Source organism: Drosophila elegans, unplaced genomic scaffold (genome assembly GCF_018152505.1).
Source record: "Drosophila elegans isolate 14027-0461.03 unplaced genomic scaffold, ASM1815250v1 contig_814, whole genome shotgun sequence".
NCBI lineage: Eukaryota > Metazoa > Arthropoda > Insecta > Diptera > Drosophilidae > Drosophila > Drosophila elegans.
The window spans coordinates 15681470-15702207 of NW_024546167.1; the positions used below are offsets into that span (position 1 = coordinate 15681470).

A 20738-nucleotide genomic window follows, 5' to 3' on the forward strand; every position below is an offset into this window, starting at 1 on the left:
GAACTCAAAAAACACAAAAGCTCAATGGACATGTAGCGCTGTCGAGATAACATACACAACCCACAATCCACAGCCAGTCAGCCAGCTAGTCACATAGATACAGAACAGAACAGAAATTGCGACATGTACATGGAAAACAAATGAAATTCTCAAAACAGTAGCTGAAGCTCAAAAGCGAAACGCAACGAAACTTAACCAAACGAGGCGTGAAAATCGCCAACAAATCATACAAAAAAAGAAGAAAGCAAATGGCTATTCGACCGTGAGATACCGGGTAATCAGTGCTCAGAAGCAAAACATGCTTTGGTCAAAAGTATATTGTAAGATAGCCCCGAGTTTCTTTTCCATAAAATGAGGGTGGCTGCACAAGTGTTGAAAACATAATATTACCTACTAAAAATATTATTGAGGGGGTAAATTTTTAAGTAAAGGAACCTTCCCTAAAAATTAATTCTTGAAATTTTCATACTAAAGTAAAATTAACTTAAACAAGATTGTTATTTGTTGTTAAACATATATAATCAAAAAAGTTTTTACTCATTTTTTTAGTTTTAAATTTTAAATCACTGAATTAAAGATAAAGAAAGATAAGCCTAAATTCAGAAAAGTTTTTCAGTTGTTAAATATTTTTTTCTTATTTTTTTTATTATTTCTTCCTTCCTTTTAAATTTCAGCACTAGTCACAAAGTCTTTATGTTAAATCCTTATATTTATTTTCAAATAGAAAATATTTTTGGGAATACAAGAACTGTTGGATACACAGTCTACCCTTGATGCCCAAATGTAATCGGTATAAAAAGCGCAACAAGAAAATGTTGTGTGCAGAACACACACGCATACATATGCAAATCAAGCAAAACGTCAGTGGGGATTGGTGGGTAAATGGGGTGGGGAATGGGGTGGGGAATGGTGAACGGGGAATGGGTATGGAGACCGGTGACGAGAAATGATTCATGGCTGTGTTTATCAACAAACACGTTTCACGAGGCGTTCTCAGCTGCTAAGGAAGCCAAATGGGCACATGACAATAAATAAGCCAAAGTCAAGTCTGCTCTTAGTTTTAGTTGTGTAGTTGTGTTGGTGGAAAAAGAGAAAAGGGAAGCGGCAAGGAGAAGGAAAAGGAAGGGCTTTCCGGGGTGGGGAATTTGGCCGACAAACATAAACAAGTGCATGGAACTTGACACATGTTTCAAATGCCATTTTGTTGTGCCATGCATGCAAGTTCCCGGCCGGACGCAAGAGGTTTGCTTAACAAGTTTAAGGTACATATATTCTAAAGAAATCGCACTGTAACTTACTTAATTTGAAACAAAACATACAAATTCTTTACAAGTTACACAACATTATCTAAATTCTAACCAAAACAATAACCTAGATAACAACGCAAACCGGGTTTAAATTTATTTAACATATTTTTTTTAAGCTTAAAAACTATTTGAATTGAACACACAACAACCACGAAATTTTTCTTCAAAACCAAATCGCCTCGAAAGAGTTTCAATACTTTTTAGTCCATCCTCGTATGTATGTAAGTATAAACATGTGTATGTATTGGGATGCATATATGGGGAGGCGCTAATCAAATGCAGCTGGCGATGACGATATATAACAAACATGGAGGAAAACTGAAGCCTGCTCCTGCTGAGTTCCGCTGGGTTCAGGGTGGACCTGATATAGTTTTAACAAAAGCAAAGATTTAATAAGTTATTTGTTAGAAAGAGAACCTGGCTTTAGAAAACCCAATACTTTAGGGCTTAAGCACTTTTAACACAAAATATTCCCCTTAGATTTGAATGTTTCATTGTCTTTAAGGTTAAGTACTTCCAAACAACACCTTTGCTCGGTTATAAAGCAATGCACATACATATATTATGCAAATTAGTTACCGTAGGGCCAACTTTTCCGCCTGCCTGCAGACAGAAAACGAGATTCGGCAAAAACTTTTTCAAGTTCAAATGTAGTTTGGTTCATCCCAATCGTGATTGTGCACATGTGTGCATTTGACACTCGCTTTTGGCCTCCTCAGTGTTTATGACTCATTTGGGCAAACGAGTTCTCTGCTCCGCACACCGCACTCCCTGCTTCCTCGCCCTTATTGGCCAACAAAATGCAAACAACGCTGAAACTGAGCTGACGCAGTTGGGGCCTATGGAGTACGGAGACTCTTTGTGTTAGTTTCAAGTAATTTATATGAATTTTATATGCAATTGCATCAATCTCAATTATTTTGTGCTTGAGGCAACTCCAGTCCTGCTGCTGCCCTCTCATACTGCAAAGTGTGTATGACATGCAATATTAATTAAGGTTTTTATTTAGGTAATTGCTTTGAACCAAGGCAAACTTCAGGAAGTTTACACTACCCAACTCAGGTATGGGCTTGGTTTGTCCTGACGTCAATATCGAAAGACATCGGCTCATAAATCTGCTTGTTTGTGCAGTTCATGGAGTTCAACGACCAGCGCAACTATAAAAGTCAATTTGAAGGACAATTTCGGATCAGGGAAAGTGCCAGCATAAAGCATTTCTTCCTCCCTTGAAATACTGCCTGCAGTTGAGCCCATAAAAAGGTTAAGATGCTTATCCCTATCAATGTCTGGGATGGCAGTCAGTAAATTCATCAATTAAAACGAAGCATGAATGGATTGCGGCATTGAGTTGAGTTGAGCTGAGTTGAGTTAAGCGCAGTGGAGGGTTGGATTGAGCAACGTCAAAAAGAAACGACAAGAAAAATCAATTTAAATGATTACAAATTGAAGGAGACAAATAGTCGGACCAACGTCGGGCAAAGACAAAGATTTCAAGCGACAAGTTATGCCAGATGTTTACCCAGAATGCACTGAAAACAATCGATCAAATGGAGAGTGTCACAAACTAGAACTTTTATGTTGATTGATATAAAAATCAAGGTTTGTTTGTTGGACATTAAATTAAATTTACCTAATTTAGGTTGTAAAGAACCAAATTAAAGCTTTCTTTTAACAAATAAATTCCAAGTAAACATATTTCCTCTGTGTAATTGCTTTTGTATCGGGCAAAGACGTTGTACAACATACAAACGCACCCGCACAGAAAATGATGCGCCACGTAAACAAATTTTAATTTTTATTTTGCTCGTCAGTCATCACCAGGAGCAGAGATGACAAAACAGGAGATGCCTTCTTCGGCCCAAACCCAATACGGATCCCAATCGCAATCCCAGTTGGAAATCCGACAGCTTCTTCCCACGAACTCAAAGTGCACTAACTGACTGACTGACTGACTGACTGAGTCAGCTTCTTCGACAGGCACTTCATCTTTATTTCATGTTTCAGACTTAATTTCTTTTCTCCTCTTTTTTTTTTAGGAGGGCCCTCAACAATTTCAGTTGTGTGTCGCACAAAACAGGCGAATGCCTGCTCGTTTGCGCCAAGAGAATTGTGGAATTGGAAATCCTGAGCTCTTCTACATCTGACACTTTGGATATATCCTGAAGCCCAAGAGCTGGTTTCCACTGCCATTCTATTCTCTGTTCTGGACGACAACAGAAAATTTCACTGAGATGCGCTTCAATACTTTTTCGCTTTTCCGCTACTGTCTTTTTCTCTTCTTCTTCTTCTTCTTGTCCCGACAATATTGCTTTTTTTCTGTTTCAAGTTTCCTCACTTTTCATTTTATTTTTTCGTTCAGCTTTGACTGAATAAACAATGGGGAGAACGGCGGTCCTGAATAATAGATTTTTAGCTTTTGATTGTATTTGGTGGCGATATTTTTCGCAACCCTAAAAATGGAAAAATCATGAACTGCAACGGTCGGTCGGGCGGCTTAAAAATTAAAATGTTCAAAACACAAATTGAAATTGCCAAGGCGGTATTAACGTGACTTTTGTGGGTGTTTTATTTCCCTTTTTATTTGTTTTTCCCTTCGTGTTTTATTGGCTTTTCGCAGGCAATCCTGAAAAATTGGCTGATTGCAAAAAATTGTGGGGTTGAAAAGGAAAATCGACGAAAACACAGTTGAAATTAGAACACAGTGAATTGTTAAGAGGAAAATTCAATAACGAAAACGTTGGAGCAATTTAAGGTGCTGAATCAAATGAATTTTTAAGCCCTCGGAGTTGAAGATTATGGATTAAATTATTGATGAGGTAGTATTTACAACAGTTGTTTGATAAAAAAATTACTCCCTTATTGATAAGTTTTATGCAATAACAAAAACATCAAAACATCATTCTTCGCTTGTAATCCGTTGTTTTCAACTAATTGGCAATATCTTCGCTTAGTTTAATTTAGTCCAAACCGTATCGTTGAGTGGCTCTAATTGTAATTTATCGATCTTTCGAATTCAAACTCTCTGTCCGGGGTTAATAACATGCAGCATAGCACAATGAACACAGCGAATGCTCCATCGAACCGAAAACAGAAAGAAAGAGGTTGGAGCGAGCTACAGATTGCAAAACGGACAGCAATGAACGCAAAAACAAGTGGACGATGAAATTGTGAAAATAAAACTCAAAACAAAGAAAAAAAAATACTGTTCCAATTGCAGGAGAAAAACTGCCGTAGTCAAAAAATACATCAACGTAAAATATTGCACTGTAATATTGTGCATTCATAGCATTACAAAAGCGTTTTACAAATATTTCTCCTCTTGCTACAGAGCATTTGCATGAAAAGAACTCAGGCCAGAATATTTTTCAAAATATGAATAAAAAAAACCCATTTTCGTTTATTTGAAACATAAACAGCTCTTTATCCGTGTAACTTTAACTTCTCTTAAACAGAAGAAACCCATTTAATTCTTATGTATGTTTTTACTTAGCTTCACTTTCATTTTTTTGTGTTTCTAGCACAGACAGCACTCATAAAGTCCTTTATTCATTAAAGATGCGTTAAGTTATCCCCCCCCAGTCGAGACGTCTCCTGTCTGCTGGCCATTATTTATATTGAGCATTCCATACATAAGTCTGCGATTTTCCTTTGATAATTAAGATGTGTACATTAGTTCGCTTGCGTGTTTGCGCCCCACTGCGTGAGCTATATTCTCAGTGACCCCATCTTCTTCAGTCCTTTTTTACTCATTTGCGAAGGCGGTCCGATCCTGCAGTATAATGCTTATATTAGCAAGCTTGTGTCTGATAACTGAGTTATTCGTGGGTGGGTCACATGGTTGGATGGTCCACCCCATTGGCACTGCCAACATCCTAATTACCCAACATAAAAACGTTTGCTGGCCCAGTGCGTGTGTCTTTGATTAGCGTTGGGTAATGAGTTTTTAGATTGTCCTAGAGAAGTTGTCACGATGGTATTTCCTTAGTGAAATGAAAACGACCTCATTTGCGACGGAAGTCCGCAAGCTAATCATGATTATCTTTGTTTTGCTCTATATCTTGATTTTGTTGGTTAAATTGGTTAAGAGCTGTTGATATTTATGCGAGAATATGTACAAATTAATATTATATAATAGATTGTTTGTTTGGTGATATAATTTATCGATAATTTATATCTAAAAATAAAAAAATATTTTTTTATTTAAGTGCACTTTATTATTTCAGACATTATCTTTGTTTCAACTATTAATTCTTAAAGTGAAAAAGTTAAACACTGCAAAAAATCGATTTCTCTCATCTGCTCTATCATATTTGTCCGATAGATAGTCCTTTGTTTGTGATAACAATGAACAGGCCATAAAAAGGAATTACCACAGCGGCATTGAAAAGCTCACAAAGCGGCTCATAAAGCGCAAAACCGAGACCAGAACGTGGCATGCAATAAAACGCAATTTAAGAACCTTTTAACAAGCAGATGGGTGGGTAGAGCAAATGGAATGGGAGTTGCAGCCAAAGCAGGCATTTATGCCTCGCATTTGGTAATCAATGTTCCCCAATACGCTAAAAATCCTTTCAATACCACCAGGCAAAGCAGAGTCCAAAATGGAATGAAAATCCTGTTGGCTAACAAAAAGGGTCTCATGGCTTATGCAGGACAGATCTACTCGAATATAGGGATTGGCCAGACTTGGGTGCAAAAATGAACAATAAAATAAAGTTGATTAAACCCCCGGAGACAAAGTTTATTAGCGAAATCGTTGCTGGCATAGTGTTTTGGCGAGCCGACTTAGAATATATACATATGTACATTTTTCAGTAAATATGTATTGCAAAGAACGCAGAAGCTTATCCGTCGTCTTTTGCCAAACATTTGCCAGACAATGCTAGCGAAACACAGACAGCACGCTTTTTAAGAATATTAAAAAGCAACTTACACTATTCCACGTTCTATGGTAAGTTAAAGTTTTTAAGTTATGAGTTATAAAATAGTTAATCTTATCAAATAAATTTGGATTTTCATAAATAAAACAATTTTTTTCCAAAAAAAGTTTGTTAAGAATTGTTCATTAACATTTTATTGTAATATTTTATAATTATTGAGCTGACTAGTGTAATCAGGAGCGAATTGTATGGCGGCAATGCACAAATATCGCTCCAGCCAACAGTGCCAACATCCGTCCCCGAGCTACTCAGCACCCAGTTCGTGTATTCCTCTCTAAAAACACAACGGATATGAATATACCCTAAAGCTATCAGACAGCGTAAATGAGCGTGTATTGAAGATAGAAATGGCTGCAAAGTGAATAAGAACACTGAAGGAGGGATATACTGGGATATATACAGAATGGCAGCGCTCAAACTGCACCAAAGCACAAAAACAAACAAAACACGGCTAAATAGCAGGATGGCCATGGGAGCAGGGAAAGCTAAACCATCTATCCCATAGCTTCACAGTTTCCACCACTTCGCATTCAGCTCAGCTCAAACTCCAGAAATGTCTGCTCTGTCTCTGATACGAGCAAATCTGTTTGGCAAAAAAACAGGGGGAAAATTTAAAAAAAAATGAAAAAAGGGGCAAGTGCACAATACCAGCAACAGGAAAGTTTTTCAAGCGCAATGTTTGCAGCTCTTTAGTTCGTTGAGGATTGCAATTCGCTTCACAGAAGCCCAATGTTTTCGTGAAACAAGGAAGGCAGATTAAACTGCGAAACAAGGAAAATCAAAACAGTCCAGCTAGCGATTATTATCATGCTGCATAGGATCACGAAATGGTTTCGTAAATGAACTTTGCATTAGCATGCATGTAAACAAATCTTTTTATTAGGGATTTAGTACTCTACGTTATGCAACATTACCAACTTTTACTCGAAAATTATTTAATAGAACTAAAAAGGTAGGATGGATTTGTATAAAATTTACATTTATTTGTTGATACGGTATATGAACATTATGGTATAAAGTAACCATCTTGACACTTTTTCTTTATTCACATTCAGTAAGATCAGCGAAGCGCAAACTAATCAGTTCCTCTACACCAATCTTTATACGAATTCGTTTGCATATTTTTCATTCATGTAACCCTTTCATCTTCCAAGATACATTTTTTTTTCAGTAACTGTCTCTTCCCTTTTTGGCCCCAATTTTTTTGTCCATCCGGTGGTGCAATCAACTCTTCATATTTCCCTCATTTTCTTTCCCGTAGAAAAACTGCATAACTCCAGGTCCAACTCGCGAAAAAAGGGAAGAGCTACAAGGCTCCGCAAAAAAACAAATATAAAAAACAAAGAGCAGAAGCTGTTGCACACACTCGCTTGAACACTGTGTCGATTGCGTGGGCGTAACCGGTGGGGGAAATGCTATTAACTGGTCATACCCCACGGAATAGTAAAGTTTTTTCCGCTTTTTTACGACCCCTCGCTTCAAGGCACATGGATATATACGGCAGCTATCCCATTCCCATTTCGATTTCGTTTTTTTGCCACGTCTAGAAGGCTGCCACATAATCGTATCAGCAGAAGATTTGTAATATGAAGCGGAAGAAATGGACGATAGTTTGTTTGCCGCAGACGGTTTTTATGTTTCGTATATTTTTTTTTTACCAGTTGAATGATAAATGCACACTCATTGTTGCTCGGTCAAATTTCCGGGGCGATTTATATGGCAAGGTGTTTTAGTAGGTATAAAGCATTTAAAGCTGCCTTAGAATATTTTAATTGTTGAGGTCATTTTGCGAATTTTAAGATTTTTGGTAGTTTACAAAAGTTTATCCAAAAAAAAAAAATGTATGGAAAACTGGTGAACATACAGAACATTTTTATTTAGTTTGCCGTTAGTCGAGTTTCATATTTGTTTATTTCATACCGCTACCAAACTGCAAAAAACTAACTAACTAAAATTATTATTATAATAATATCACACAAATTGAGCTTCCCGCCAACATAAAGAACACTAAAAAAGCCAACCAACAATATTCCTCCAGCACAGCGGCAAAGTTAAAGCTTTTGGCACACAAAAAAAAACTTTGGAGGAAAGTTTTGCTGATTTAACCAATTTTAAAACACACACACAAACTCAGACGGGCAAACAGACAGACGGACAGACAGCGTTGGAGGCAGACACAAAAAGCCATTCCATTGACCGCAACAGAAAAACAACACCCAAACTGTTAAAAGCCAAGGAGTGAGTGTGGATGTGGGTAAAGGTCGGGAAAAGGTGTGCGGCGGCAGCATCTGCAGCTGTAAACCGGCGGACCACAGCTCCCTTGGCCAAGTAAAAACTCATCAAACTATATTTTCAATAAATAATGACAATCGTCGGGGCGAGGGTGCTACAAAATGGCGGCCATTTTCCAACGCCCGACGACCAGCGACCAACCACCCAAAAGCACCACAGCTTCATTGATTTTATGCCATTTGGCCAGGAACCACAACCGCTACAAGCATAAAATTGAATCATAAAAACATCGAACATATATATATTTAATACATGTGTGCCACGCCTTGTCGTACGGCCCAAACATTTGCATGAGCGGGAGAAAAAAAACGCAATAAAAAGCACTACTTTTGCAGTTCTTCCTAGTTGGATTTTTTTGTTCCCCCATTTTTTTTGTGCCCGTCAGTCAACTGACAAGTCAACAGCGATGCAACCTGCAAGCCAAGGGCTGAAAGAGAGAAATACAAAAAAAAAGAGTGACAAAGGTGGAGAAATGGTGGAGAAACGTGGCCGAGATGGGGTTTCGAGTGGCTTGGCGGGTAAGTGTGGGACGGCCTAAACGAATGCTAGAGCTACTCGACGTCGGGCATTTTTCCAACTACTCTTTTTTCGACGTCCTTTGTCGGCACATATTATAAATTGCACTACGGGGAACCGCCGTGCCGAAGTGCAGAAGTGCCGGCGTGTGAATGGGACAAATGCGCGGGCCTCTAAAAACTGCACAAATGTGAAAAGATTGAGGCTGCGTTCAGGTCTGTCCACTAAGGGAGAGAATGCGGGAAGTGCTTGCAGCTTTTCGCTTTTCATGCTCAACGTTTAACATCCTCCAATCGCAATGGATGGAAAAATCATTTTCAAATGGAAACATAAAACCACAGATTAATAACTATTAAAAAAAACAAATTCAAACAAATTACATAATAAATATTTAACAAAAACTACATACACATCCACAAACACAACATTTGACAAGAAAAATAAACAAAAAACGTATTTTTAATCAAATCCAAATAGGGGTTTCTTTTTTTTAGCTGATTCGTGCTCTGCCGAAAAGTTACATTTGTTTTTGCAAGGTTTGTTAATTTATTTTAAATTATAAATTTTACTCCAAGTTATTTTAATTTAATTTTAAAAAGCTAATTAATTTACCAAATTTTATAGTTTTCTGTTTGTTAAATTACAATAACCTTTAATTTAATTCATATTCATTGGTTTATTCCCAATTTATAAACGTGAATCAAATCAGCTTCAGAGCAATGCACTTACCTCTTTTAACTCCAGAAATATCTTTTGCGTAACCTGCAAGTAAAAAACAAAAATTTTCAACTTTAGTAAAATTCAGAAGTTTATTAATTGCACTTTTCTGGTATTTTTTAATATTTTGTTGAAATGTTCAAGGACCAAAATATGCAAGCAGGCAACATAAAACAAGAAAACCGGAAAAGCGCTAAGGAGACCCCGCTCATTCTTTTTTGTGCTGTTGCTAAAAGGGGGCAAGTTGCAGCAGGGAACACGCAAAAGTATTCAAATTAAAATCCACTCGAGTAAGCAGAGTGCAGGTTTTCGGTGAAGGGCACCACCCAGCAAGATGGGGTAAGGCAAAATGTTTCCTTCCTGACCAGCCAAAAAGGCAAAAGGAAAATGTGTTAAAGGTTCGGCTTCAGATTTTTATAAAAGTCATTTTTGTATGACTGGCAAAACGAACAAAGACAAAACTGTAACCCAAAACCGAAAATCATGCAAAAACATCATAATTTAATATCTCTATGATTATTTACAAACTTTTAAAAATGGTTTAATCCTGAGCTTAAAATCAATGGATGTTCATAGTTTTTATGTAAGCAAGCCCTCATTAATATTCCCATGCTCATTTAAATGTTTTGTCGGCCTGGTAAAAGCATTTTCATGCACAAATAAATCTATGCGAAAAATGTTTTTTGTAACCAATTATTTTTGTTTGGTTCTTACAATGTTAAACGCACCGTAAACGCTAGCATTGTTTTCTGTTAGTATTTAGTGGCACGTACAATTAACGCAAAACTATATTTTTGACAAAAAAATAATGTTTACATAGAATTTGTATAATCATTATATTTAATAAATCAAATACAAAACAAATAAATAAATCAATGATTTGTGTGCTCTTTTAAAATGCTGATTAAAATTGCGTTTTAAATCAGTCTGGGGTAATCACTTTTTTAATTTTGTAGCTAAAACGAAATAAAAAAGGTGGTTTCGATTCTTTACCATCTAACTATCTCTGCGTCTTTTTTAAAACCTCTCTTTGATCTCTACACACGCATTCAGATGTGGCATTATAATTAAAAACAAAGCAAGCGCCAGGGGCTATAGAATTGTAAGCTGAATAGTGGACCAAAAAAAAGGCATTTTATATTTTAATTCATTAGATTTTTATACCCTCAGCTTTGAGAAGTTAGACAAAGGCGACTTTCCATTGTTCCTTCTCAGGACATTTTTTTTAGCTTAGGGGGCATTAACCCAGCCACAACAACCTGCCGACAAACGCGGAAAAAAATGTGAGTTGCTTATCTTGCGAAGCCTTTAAAATCACCAGTTTTATTAATTGTTTTAATTAAGGTAAGTTTAGAACACTTGCTCAGTTTTTGAGTTCTTTATTTGGGCATAATTTAATTGACACAGAAATGTCACTATCTAAATTTTATGTACCGTCGATTTTGGGGTTAATTTTTTGGGGTGGTTTTCCTGGTGGTGAGCCGCAGACTAACGAAGCGTTTATAAAGGGTTGCACATTTCAAATAAATCAAATTCGGTTTGTATACTTGCATAGCTGTTTTCAATTAAGGAAGTACAATTTATTACATTTAAATTGTATTTTTATATATTTACATATTTTAAAATTTAAAAAATGGTTTATGGTCATTACAGGTAAATAATGCTTCAATGGGTAGTTGTTTGTCTATTTTAAATTTGCCTGAATCGTCAAGGGGTAATTCGCATGTGTAACGGTCTCTTAACTATCATAACAATGCTAAAAATGATTATGAAACTCTACGCACTATTGCAGGAAACGCCACTCAGATATACCTACTTTCGTTTCTTTTCATTTCGGTTTTAACGTGCCCCCATCACCCCTGACACGCCTATTTATGGTGCATAAATCACTTTTAAATGAACTGAAGCATAGCTATAACACCTACCTCTAACATTGCCCATTGACTAAATGGCATTTGGTCCGATATTAGAAAAAAAGTATGCATAAATACATTTGTATGTAAAATGGTTTGTGCAGACGAATATTTTATTGTGAAAATTTGCAATGTCTCTTTAATTTGATTTCATCCATTTTATTTCGATGAACAAATGCTAACCGATATTCAGATAAACGACCCAACGGTTGAGAATAATTTATGTGCATAAAGTTAGCAGTACAACTTTCAAAATCTAAACTTTTTTTTTTACCATAATTTGCCGTTAATTATCCGTAAATTATTCGTGAAAGAAAAAAATTTGCCGCTCAATTTTTTTAAAAGTTATCCGATGTTCTGCTAACTTGATATCAAGTTAGCAGTACACAAAATTAAACTTTAACTTTTCGAAAAATTTCTTTTGCAGGAATTTGCCGTTAATTATCCGTAAATTATTCGTGAAAGAATAAAATTTGCCGCTCGTGTTTTACTATTTTTTTTTTAAAACAAACCCTGTGTTCTGCTAACTTGATATCAAGTTAGCAGTACACAAAACTAAACTTTAACTTTTCGAAAAATTTCTTTTGCAGGAATTTGCCGTTAATTATCCGTAAATTATTCGTGAAAGAATAAAATTTGCCGCTCGTGTTTTAATATTTTTTTAAAACAAACCCTGTGTTCTGCTAACTTGATATCAAGTTAACAGTACACATAACTAAATTTTAACTTTTCGAAAAATTTCTTTTGCAGGAATTTGCCGTTAATTATCCGTAAATTATTCGTGAAAGAATAAAATTTGCCGCTCGTGTTTTAATATTTTTTTAAAACAAACCCTGTGTTCTGCTAACTTGATATCAAGTTAACAGTACACATAACTAAATTTTAACTTTTCGAAAAATTTCTTTTGCAGGAATTTGCCGTTAATTATCCGTAAATTATTCGTGAAAGAATAAAATTTGCCGCTCGTGTTTTAATATTTTTTTTTAAAACAAACCCTGTGTTCTGTTAACTTGATATCAAGTTAGCAGAACACAGGGTTTGTTTTAAAAAAAAAATATTAAAACACGAGCGGCAAATTTTATTCTTTCACGAATAATTTACGGATAATTAACGGCAAATTCCTGCAAAAGAAATTTTTCGAAAAGTTAAAATTTAGTTATGTGTACTGTTAACTTGATATCAAGTTAGCAGAACACAGGGTTTGTTTAAAAAAAAAAATATTAAAACACGAGCGGCAAATTTTATTCTTTCACGAATAATTTACGGATAAATAACGGCAAATTCCTGCAAAAGAAATTTTTCGAAAAGTTAAAATTTAGTTATGTGTACTGTTAACTTGATATCAAGTTAGCAGAACACAGGGTTTGTTTTAAAAAAAAAAATATTAAAACACGAGCGGCAAATTTTATTCTTTCACGAATAATTTACGGATAATTAACGGCAAATTCCTGCAAAAGAAATTTTTCGAAAAGTTAAAATTTAGTTATGTGTACTGTTAACTTGATATCAAGTTAGCAGAACACAGGGTTTGTTTAAAAAAAAATATTAAAACACGAGCGGCAAATTTTATTCTTTCACGAATAATTTACGGATAATTAACGGCAAATTCCTGCAAAAGAAATTTTTCGAAAAGTTAAAATTTAGTTATGTGTACTGTTAACTTGATATCAAGTTAGCAGAACACAGGGTTTGTTTAAAAAAAAAAATATTAAAACACGAGCGGCAAATTTTATTCTTTCACGAATAATTTACGGATAATTAACGGCAAATTCCTGCAAAAGAAATTTTTCGAAAAGTTAAAGTTTAATTTTGTGTTAGCAGAACATCGGATAACTTTTAAAAAAATTGAGCGGCAAATTTTTTTCTTTCACGAATAATTTACGGATAATTAACGGCAAATTATGGTAAAAAAAAAAGTTTAGATTTTGAAAGTTGTACTGCTAACTTTATGCACATGAATAATTTACTTTCGTATAGCTATTAATCTGGCTGTTTGACAAAATCAATGCCATGGTATATACACATTTAGATGTAGATCAGATTAAACTATCAATTTAGAAGATTTAATGCCTCGTAGACTGGTGATTTTAACAGAGTCTCACAATCTGTCTGTATCAATTCAAATATTTAATTTCTTAGTAAATAACCGATTTTGTAATTACATTTTCATTAAACTATGCCAGCATTATTAATGCCTGCTTAATTTTTGTTATCAATTTTGAATAGATTTGGGTCTCATGTATTTGTATACTCTTGTAATCGAAATGTTCCGCAGACATTCATGTCTGCCTTAAAAAAATTGGAACGATGACGATGTCGAGCTTAATGTTGCTGGAACTGCTCTTTTTTGATAGTTCTCCAATTATTGTATAAAACCGCAAAGGCTGATAACACCATATAAAATACTGTTCATTTTAAAATTTTAACGAAAACTATGTTTAAAAATTCTTCAAGTGTGTTTGAGTCAGAAATTTATTTACATTTTAATGTTATTTTTGATTGAGGAATAAGACAGGCCTTGACAGACCTATTTTTCAACAAAATAAAATACTTTTCCGACTACGTTTTGGTAAATGTTTGATATTTGTTTGCTACATATTCAATCCAGTATATTGGCAATGAAAGGGCAAAAAGGAAAAAATGACATATGATACAGAAATGTCGAAAAATTGATGCAACCATTTGGTTTTGCATTTTTCAATATAAATGTACGTACGTTAGAACAAATACGTACATATACATTCATGCACAATACTTTGTGGCTGTAAAACAAATATTAAGACCATTAAGTGAATGAAAAAAATCTTGATTAAAATATACAATTCTTGAAATGTACGAAACTGATACATTCATTTTGATAATTTTGCCAATACAGATGACATATACATTTGTTGTTATAATTGCAGGCCAATAATAGTTAAGTATTTTATACATTCGGTTCAATTAGTACTGAATTTTTTGATATTCCAACTTCGTTCTATCAAAATGGATAGCCGCCTCTCATATATGGGAAAACTTTCCATATCCACATACATTCCCCTGCATATCTGGGTCCCAAATGAAATATTTAACCGCACACAGGGGCACCCAACTCCTTGCCCGAAAGTTTGCCTTTATTGGCAGCAATCTGCGTGCGCGGTAAGTCTGGGATGTGTGCATGAGCCCCACAGGCAGGGAAAAACAGATAGACAGAGATTCCAGACACAGACAGACCGAACATAATGAGCGGCATTAAAACTAATGAAAATCAACTTTGGCACACCGACGAAAAACGTCGGGGATGCCGACTAAAAGGGCGCATCCGAAGGGTATGATAATACCCCCACAGAAGCGCGCAGCATAAAAATGTCGACTTCTGTGGCAGAGTGGAGGCACAATAAAAATAAAAGCAAACGTCGCCCCATCATCACCGACCTCCCCGCAACCCGTTGCCAGCAAACTTTAGACGTCGTAACCCCGAGCAGCAATAAGAAAATTGCGAGACAGACAAAGTGGAAAAACGCATAAAGATGAAGTCGCAGCAAATGAGGTAAATGGAATAGTATAAATCTCTTGAAAGCCAAATTTTATTTCCGCAAAGGTAAGAAATTCCGAAAAAAACGTACTATAAATTATAGAAAAATATATCAATCAGACAGAATTCGGTTTAAAAATTAAGTTTTTTATATTTTATATTATATTCTTAGATAATTACTTTTTAGCATATTAATAAGAGGCGTTGAAAAATGTAATGCAATCGAGTAAATTTACTGGTATACATTTTAAAAATGATTTAAATTCTCTATGTTGAGAAACTTTTGCCAAGCACCTGAGCAGTTATCTCCAGGTCCTCATATTTAATTTATTAAAACGTGGGCACCTTTTCATTCACTGGAAAAATTTATCTGCGGCCAAAAGGACGAAACTATACATATGAATTTACGCTTGTGCTCACGTATATATGCACATAATTTTGTGCCCGAGTCAAATGAATGCGAATCTGCACTTGAATGCGAATGCGAAAAGCGAATGCCAACACGAAAATGTGCTTTGACTTGGTCTTGTTCTCTTAGTTTTCTCCTTTATCTGCGCTTCCCCGTTTTCATTTTTGTTTGTTTTTCCATTCGTTTTGTTGCTGTATCTCGTATCTTGTATCTGTAGCTGCGTCTGTGCATAATGTATCTCCGTCTTGGCGAATCGTTTGCCTCAGTTTGTTTATGCTTCGCAACTTGACTTGGGGAAAAAATGGTAAATGGGAAATGGGAAAGAGGAATGAGGAATGAGGAATGAAAAGAAAAGAAAAGTTTTTATGCCTTTGTCTGATGCTCGTCTGTTTGTTTATGCATCCCCTCGTGTCTCTGTGGCTTACCGCGTAACTTTAATAATTTAATTAAATTTTACCAGCCTACACCCGTGCCGCTGGTGTCATGCGAGAAGCCCCGCTTTGATTGTTATTTAGGCCATTTGGCATAATGAGGCGGCATAATTCACACATAAAATCCAATTTAAGCGCATTTTTAGTGGCCAACTTTGGGCTTCCTGATTGAATTAAAGGCTAACCAAACACACATTAATCAGAGTGTCAAAGAAAAGTAGAAGGCCTTCCGGAACATATTTCAAATAGCAAAGCTTCCATATAGCCAAATATTTTGTTTATCAAATAACAAAATCCCGTTTCTTCATTTCAATCATTGTGGATGACTCAGAAAAATAACATGTCATTCTACAAGAAAAAAAAAAAAAAATATTTTTATCTTTGTATAAATTTCTTTTACAAACAATGTAAAAATATCTGACTGAATTTCCGAAAAAATACTGTTGATATATAATGTTTATATTTCATTACAATTTTCCACGGTCAATGTGTTGAATTCTTGCTGTTTATTTGTTTATAAATTTATATTAACGATTCCGTTGTAAGCACCCAGAACTTAAAACACAACAGAAATATATATATACAAATATGTAATTTTAATGCGATTAGAAATATAAACTTAAAGGTATAAAATAGCTATAATCTATGAAAACCATTTGGAGGATTATGATAATGAATACAGTATGGAAACGCACACGCAATAACCTTTAAGTCGGTTACGAAAATGGGCGAATGGGACATTACAGTCGCGAGTTTCACCTGCTAGGATAACGACGTTTACCCGATTCCACCTTCGCTTTCACCCTCGCAAATCCATTTACATTTCTCTGCATGTGCAGCACCCTAGAAGGCAATTTACATCAAGTCACGCCCTTTCATTAAAGCTACTCATCAATTTGAAGTGCCAGCGGCTTCACTTATTCAACAAGCTTAAGGGATTTATTCGCCACATGTACGTTCGTATAAAAATACATGTACGTATATTTTTATTATATTTATTCGGTTGCCACTCGGCAAACAATAAATGTCAGCCGCATGCCTGGCGACTGGTGATAGTAACACATTTTGCAATGAGAGATACATTTGTATCTGGCAGATACGACAGCAAATACAGGACAAGCCCGTCTATCATCTGTGTGCGATTTTCCAAATAAACCATGCACATGAGATATCTCTGTACACAGTTTTTAGGTCATTTTTTCGTTACATTATGAAAGAGCACGAATCTATTCGTCCGCGGTCACGTTGTCATCTCTAGTTCGGATGGTGGCTTCATTATTTGTTTGTTTACTATGTTGCACTTGGCACGTACGGGAAATAAAGCAAAGGAAAATTGCATAAATGCCCAGGCAAAGTGTCCATTGTTTTGGGCCCTATCATCCAACGTACCCCTCCTGCGCCTGACCACATCTCTTATGTGATTTATGACCGCTTTTTGCTTGGCTGAAATTATATTTGAACGAACTTTTAGTCAACAGCTTATCAATAATAAGAAAAACCAGAAAAAGCCAGATGTGACTCTTGAAATTCATTTCACTTGTGAGTAGAATATTTAATTCTTACATTGTTATTTTTTGCTAAGCCTCAACAATAAACGAGATAAAAACGAAACCAAAAAGATGCAGATAAAGTTACGTAAAAAAGTAGCCATAATCTTGAGCTGAAACTGAGATACAGATACGGGTGTTTGATGTTTAAGTATCTTTATCTTAATTCCCAGCTGTATCTTGTTTCTGTACCGCAGAGCTAAGAGCAACAGCTCTGCAACAACTTTTTCATATATGTGTATATATTTTTATTTCTTTCGCTTCCGGTGCTTGTTTGTGGAAGAAAAACTTTTTTTCTGATAGCTGTTGCATATTTATTTTTATAATTTTGTGCTTTGCATCTATATGTGTTGGGTGGCCACTGACCAGACTGATAATGCCGAGACATTGACCTTTTTTCGCTGAGACCAAGAACAATTTTTCGTTTCTTGCCTTCTCTATTCAGCTCGATTCTCGGGGTTCTTGAGTCTGCTCTCCTTCTTTGTTGTCAGATTAGCCGGCCAAGTGGATAAACCAGTTTTCGTTTCTGCCACTCTGTCATCTCCTCCGTCCGATTCTTGGCCCTCTCAGTGTTGGCCCATGCTCATGTTGCTTGACTTTGGCTAATTAGCCAAGAGTGGATGTTGTTGTTTTGGCTGTGCTTGTGAGCCCTGCCCCGCCTCGAATTTCGTAATGTTGAACTTTGGAAAATCTAGCCAAGCAAACAAATTAGTTGAAGTGGCGAAAAAAGTCCCAAAGCGTGCTGAGGCATTTAAATATTTAATTTTATCTAATTTTTTTTAATTTGAATTTTAAAAATCTAGGTATAGTCAAAAGCTTTAAGATTTCTAGAATTATTAAATACGTATTGTTTATTTAGAAACACCCACGGCTATTTTGTATTTTTAGGTCAAGTTATAATTTTCTAAAATTTTTGTAGCCCTCTTTGTTCAACCTTAGCTGGCTATTTCACAATACAAATGGATGAGTATGAGTCCCCAGCGGTCTACTCAGGTTTTCATGACTCAACTTATGCTTTCTACCTTTTTCGCTCTTTCTGCTTCTCAGCTCAACAATGGATTTGCTTTGTTAATAGAAATATGTAGAATTTGAATCAGATACATACATGTAAATGAGTAGCTAACTTATGTGAAAATTGAATTCACTGGTAGATAACTCAAGTACAATGTTATTAGAGTCGGGCCAAAACCTTGGAACCTGAAAGTGAGAAAAAAAGTAAAAGGCAACAACAATGACTTGAGAAACGAAAACAAACACTCTGAATTATTAAACAAAATATTCTGTCGATTCAATTGAAGTGTTAAATTAATTATCATGAGCAAACCCATTTGTTTAATAACAAAATACACCCAAAGGAGAATACTGGGGGTGAATAGCACAGACACAATTAACAAAATTGTCTACTAAAATTATAAGAGAAGCTCCAGAACGCCACCCTTAAAATAATACCCTCCCAGAAATCCTTTTCTCGTCAATTATCCTGGCAAAGTACGTAATTATTTTTGTTGCTCGAAGGGTTCTGGGTGAAAATGTTAACTTTGTTTCCGCCTGATTGAGCATTTATTTCAATGTTATTGTCTATGGGTCATTTGCACCACCCTGGGTTGTATTTCATTTAAAGCTCTGATTGTTGTGGTTTCTTTTGTTTCCTGTGAGTCAAGTGCACAATAAAATATTGTAATACTTTTTTGCTGAAAGAATAAAAATGAAACTGAATTTATTTAAGCTTACATGAATGGCTTTTCAAGTTGAAGCACAAGGTTAGATTACTCAACTAGATTAAATAATTTGTTCAACAAGAAAAATTACGTTCAGAGACTCTAGGGATTTTAATCCAGCAGTAGTAAATTAAATGCTACATTTACCATTTTAATATTGTGTATAAATAACAATAATATTCACACAGTCATTTTTTAGTATCTGTAAGATCGTGACGATACACTCTTTTCTGTTTAACAATCAGTATGCAGTTAAGGTTTTAATTAGTTTTTAATTAGCTAAATTAGTAGTCGTTAAGGAATAATTCGTTTGTTAATTGGAAGATTTCTATTAAATTGTCTTGATACTCACCATTTACGATGATGATGAAAATGATCGATACGAATGCAATCTTGAAAGCACATTTTGATGACATTATATGCGATGGGGATCCAACGTGGATGGTGTCGATTAAACAGAATTAGCACAAATTTCTGTTTGCTTAGTTTGTTCGGAGGTCGTTGTATTGTTTAAATAATTTCCTTTTGGCAGTAGTTTGTTGCGTTTGGAGCACCTAAGTCGCGCTTCACTCTTCGCGGCTTTTTAATCAGAGCTTTGCACTTTCCATGCCATTTACAAATTTAGCACTTTTGGCATGGGCCATAAAACTTCGCAGCACTTTTTCGCACGCACGAATTATTTTCGTTATTTTTTGTGCACTTTTATCGAGCTCTTGTCACGTACACTTTTTCTTGTATTTCTGTTTTGTTTCCAATATTTTCTCGTTAAAAAAATTAAAAATAAAATTAAAAAACGAACTTTTTTATGATTTTCTTTGTTTATTCACTGGATTGTATATTTCTGAAGATTAGGGAAAAATTAATATTTATTTTTATTTTGCCAGATATTAAATAATAACAGAAGGAAGGTAAGCTTTTCTTAATTTTTTCCTTAACACTCTTTTGCATTTGATTTTTAACAAATCGAAAATAAAAACTTTATTTTTTTTTGTGTTTATTCAAGGTAAGTAAGTAAAATTTGTTATTGTTTTATATTCTTAGCGTTGTTTTCTCTTAGTCATCACTGTCTTTTTTTTATTTTATTAAAATTAGTTGTGTTGAAAATCAAAACAAAATATGAAAGCAAAAGACACACAAAATACAAACAAACTGAAAATCACAACACAGCAAAGCCAGGAACAGCTATTGGCCTCTCCCTCACTCTTCTGCAAATTCAATGAGCAAGCGCAGAGAGGAGAGTGAGAGAGCTAATGCAAAGGCGACAACAGAGAGCGAGAAAGAGAGAGGGGCAGCTGCGGCGCAAACGCAACGAAATGCATTAAATTAATTATTGTTGCTTTTGAAATTGTTGTTGCCAGAACAGAAACATGATGTCGACTTAACACACGCAATATTTTTTAAACAAACAAATTAAACATGGTTTTGATGTATTTA

At 35.2% G+C, this 20738-nt stretch overlaps 1 protein-coding gene across 5 annotated transcripts in view; it reads right to left on the minus strand.

The window, feature by feature from the left end:
• Positions 1–20738, minus strand: part of LOC108149363 (disintegrin and metalloproteinase domain-containing protein 10) — an 89269-nt gene that overhangs the window by 68036 nt on the left and 495 nt on the right. For 4 of the 5 annotated variants that reach the window (XM_017276862.2, XM_017276863.2, XM_041710645.1 and 1 more), the window contains exons 2-3: positions 19657–20145; positions 9785–9817 (exon numbers count right to left, since the gene is read on the minus strand). In XM_017276862.2, coding sequence (XP_017132351.1) covers positions 9785–9817; positions 19657–19720 — 97 coding nt within the window. In that variant the 5' untranslated portion in view covers positions 19721–20145. The remainder of the gene's footprint in view (positions 1–9784; positions 9818–19656; positions 20146–20738) is intronic. The other variant, XM_041710646.1, reaches the window with a different exon arrangement.